Source organism: Rhinopithecus bieti, unplaced genomic scaffold (genome assembly GCF_001698545.2).
Source record: "Rhinopithecus bieti isolate Rb0 unplaced genomic scaffold, ASM169854v2 scaffold_39705, whole genome shotgun sequence".
Lineage (NCBI taxonomy): Eukaryota > Metazoa > Chordata > Mammalia > Primates > Cercopithecidae > Rhinopithecus > Rhinopithecus bieti.
Window position 1 is genome coordinate 1008349 of NW_016816813.1, and position 3492 is coordinate 1011840.

Sequence of the window (3492 nt, forward strand, 5' to 3'; positions counted from 1 at the left end):
AAAAAAAAAAAAAAAAGACTCTACCTATGTTATTATTTTTACTTCTTTTTTTTTTTGTTCTTTAAAAAATGTTATAAACATTTCAATGCATATTGCCTTTCAACCATTTGGAAGATCTGGTCCTTCCTAACAAGGTACGTTCAATTGAAGATTACCTAGTAAAATGATTCACAATTTAAAAAAAAATTCTTAAGCATTTAAAAATCTCTTTAAGATGGGTCTTTTTCAGACCCATGTCTAGCATTGCTATTCCTATTAACTGCTCAGAATCAGTGGTGCTAAATCCCATTCTTGGATTTTTGCTGATGTCTACATTTCTAGACTTTATTCAGTCATGTTACAGTGAAACCCTTCCCTACTTTTTTTCCCAGTGTTCACTATATTTTTTAACATCTGTTAATAACATCTAAGGTAACTCTTTATAAGTTTATTTCCAGACACTGAAGAATAAAGCTCTATCAATTTGAAATAAACAATTTATCTTTATCAAGTAATAAAAAGAAAACATTGTACATTTCCCAATGCAAGTAGAAACTGTATCTCTAAATTAGTTCTAAGAAAATAGTTTTAAATTGTGATATTGAAACATTTAATTTTCTAAGTGCTTGAAAATAAAATTTATTTTCATTAAAAGGTAACTTCCTATAAAACTACAATTTAAAAAAATTGTCAAGAAATTATCAATAAAACACTTAATTTCTTAAGTAATATCCAATACATTAGTCTTACTCCATCATGGTAGTAGCTACTAGCAAAATTAAAATATATGCCAATCATATACTTGATTTCAATATCTTAAGTCATATATAGAAAAAACTCATTTTTAATTTTCAACTGCTAAGCACCCTTTAGTATTTAATAATACGATTTAACAAACTACTTTTACTAATGTTGTATAAGACATTAATGGAATGATCCAACTAAAGAATAAGAAATTCTAGCCTGGACTTCTAGCCATCAGATCAGACTTTTTTTTTTCTTTTTCAGCCTCAACCTTCTGGGCTCACACAATTCTCCTGCCTCAGCCCCCAGAGTGGCTGCAACCACAGGTGTGCATCATCACGCTTGGGTAATTTTTTATTTGTATAGAGACAAACGTTTCCCAGGCTGGTCTCAAACTCTTGAACTCAAGTGATTTGCCTGCCTCAGCCTCCCAAAGTGCTGGGATTACAGTCCTGAGCTACTGTGCCCTGCCCCACACCTCATGTTATAGAAAGGAAAATAATCTCATGTCCTTAGGGTCCTCCTCAAAAAGGTAAGGGATTTATTCATAAAGAAAGGCCGTGGTTGATTTGAAACATTACAAGGTGTCAAAAAAAACAAACAAAAAACTAACTCTTGAATAACTGATCTAATGCCTAAATGAGCTTTGTCTTCCTTTTGATATTATTAGCCATTTATACATAATAGCAATACAAGAGTGCTGAATTTTGGCTCAGCACTAGCAATACAAAGGACCGTCTAAAGAATTTACAACTGGAGAAGGATCTGGAATTGAAATTACTGTCAACTTGAGAAGAGGTATTAGTAATGAGAGAAAAAAAACAGATTTGTGTGGACTGATGTGTAGCCAAAAAATAATGATGGCGGGAACTTCTAAAAAAATAAAAAATTGAATTTGCTATAGCATCTTTTAATTAAATATAACATGTACTCTCTTGACAGAAGTATCACTGTGGGAAAAAAATAATCCAACTAATGACGATCATTTCATTAATAAATTTATTTAACAAATGTGTCAAAAGTCAATGCAATATTTTTAAATTACTTCAAGAAGTTCTACTTTCAAAATTATAAAATATGATATTATCTGAGTAGTTTTAAAACAAGTCTAAAATAAGCACGTAGAACTTACTGCCTGTGCTTGCTTAATAAACTCAAGAATATCTTCTTTTAAAGCCTGATGAATTTTTGCTGGGCCTTTATCATCCCAAAGACAGACTGCATGCACATCCCTGTGAATATAAAGTAAGTAAACAAACATTAATGACGAAACAAGAACTGAACAAAACATCTTAAATTCTATTTCAGTACAGTTTCCACAGACCATATTAGAACCAAGCTAATATTGTCTGAATTCACTCATACAAACGAAGCACGCTTGTAAATTGCCTCATATATACATGTTTCTATTTTTATTTTCTTTTGCCATTGTTTTCCTCCTTAATTCTCTGCTACTTACCACATAAAATTTAGTTATGAAAGCATGTCTCCATCTCCCAATGTCACTGCCCAAAGTTAACTGCCGGTAATATTTTCCTGTGCAAAAACAACTACAAATCTTTTTAATTCTTTAACACAATAGTTGTACACTATTTTGTCCTTTTAATTATTTTTAAAATTTTTTTAATTTTTATTTTTTAGAGACAAGGTCTCACTCTGTTGCCCAGGCTAGTGTGCAGTGGCAAGATCATGGCTCACTGCAGCCTTGACCTCCTGGGTTGAGGAGATCCTCCCACCTCAGGCTCCCAAGAGCTGGGACTATAGGAGCATGCCACCACGCCTAAATTTTTAAAAATTCTTTTGTAGAGACAGTCTTGCTATGTTGTCCTGGCTGGTCTTGAACTCGTGGTTTCAAGGGATCCTCCTGCCTCAGTCTCCAAAGTGCTGGAATTAAAAGTGTGAGCCACCATGCCCAGCCTTGTTATATACTCTGTCACCCAGGCTGGAGTGCAGTGCCACAACCATAGCTCACTGCAGTCTCAAACTTCTGTGCTCAAGGGATCCCCCCGCCTCAGCCTCCTGAGTAGCTGGGACTACAAGCATGCACCTGTCTAGTTTTTTAAATTTTTGATAGAGATGGGGTTTTGCTATGTTGCCCAGTCTGGGCTTGAACTCAAATTCTCAAGCAATTCTCCTGCCTCAGCCTCCCAAAATGGTGGGATTGTGGGCCTATTTTGTCTTTTTAAAAGAATTAGTCACTTAAATCACAATAAAGCAAATCTCCTAGCTTCCCCATGTATTACCCATTTACACATCAATTACTCTTTCTCCTTTAAACAAAAAAACAAAACAAAAGTTATCATAAACTGATATACAAAAACTCAGAACTTACAAAGCTGACATAGTTTACAAAAAGGTCCTTCATTACAGAAATATATTTAATATTAGTACAGCATGTTCAGAAAATTAATTTCTTAATTACCTAGTTGTAGGCTAGGTGTGGTGGCTCAAGCCTGTAATCCAAGCACTTGGGGGAGGATGAGGTGGGCAGATCACTTGAGGTCAGGAGTTCAAGACCAGCCTGGCCAACATGCTGAAACCCCCATCTCTACTAATAATACAAAAATTAGCCAGGCATGGTGGTGAACACCTGTAATCCCAGCTACTTGGAGGCTGAGGCATGAGAATCACTTGAACTCGGGAGGCAGAGGTTGCAGTGAGCCAAGATGGCGCCACTGAACTCCAGCCTGGGCAACAGAGTGAAACGGTGTCTCAAAAAAAAAAAAAAAAAAAATAAAAATAAAAAAAAAAAAAAGTAAAAAAAAATGT

General features: G+C 34.8%; 1 protein-coding gene across 1 annotated transcript in view; it reads right to left on the reverse strand.

Annotated features, from left to right (window-relative positions):
* The window catches only part of CUL5 (cullin 5), a 79511-nt gene that overhangs the window by 36320 nt on the left and 39699 nt on the right, over positions 1 to 3492 (reverse strand). The window contains exon 3 of the mRNA XM_017855273.1: positions 1856 to 1955. Within this exon, the coding sequence (XP_017710762.1) occupies positions 1856 to 1955 (100 nt within the window). The remainder of the gene's footprint in view (positions 1 to 1855; positions 1956 to 3492) is intronic.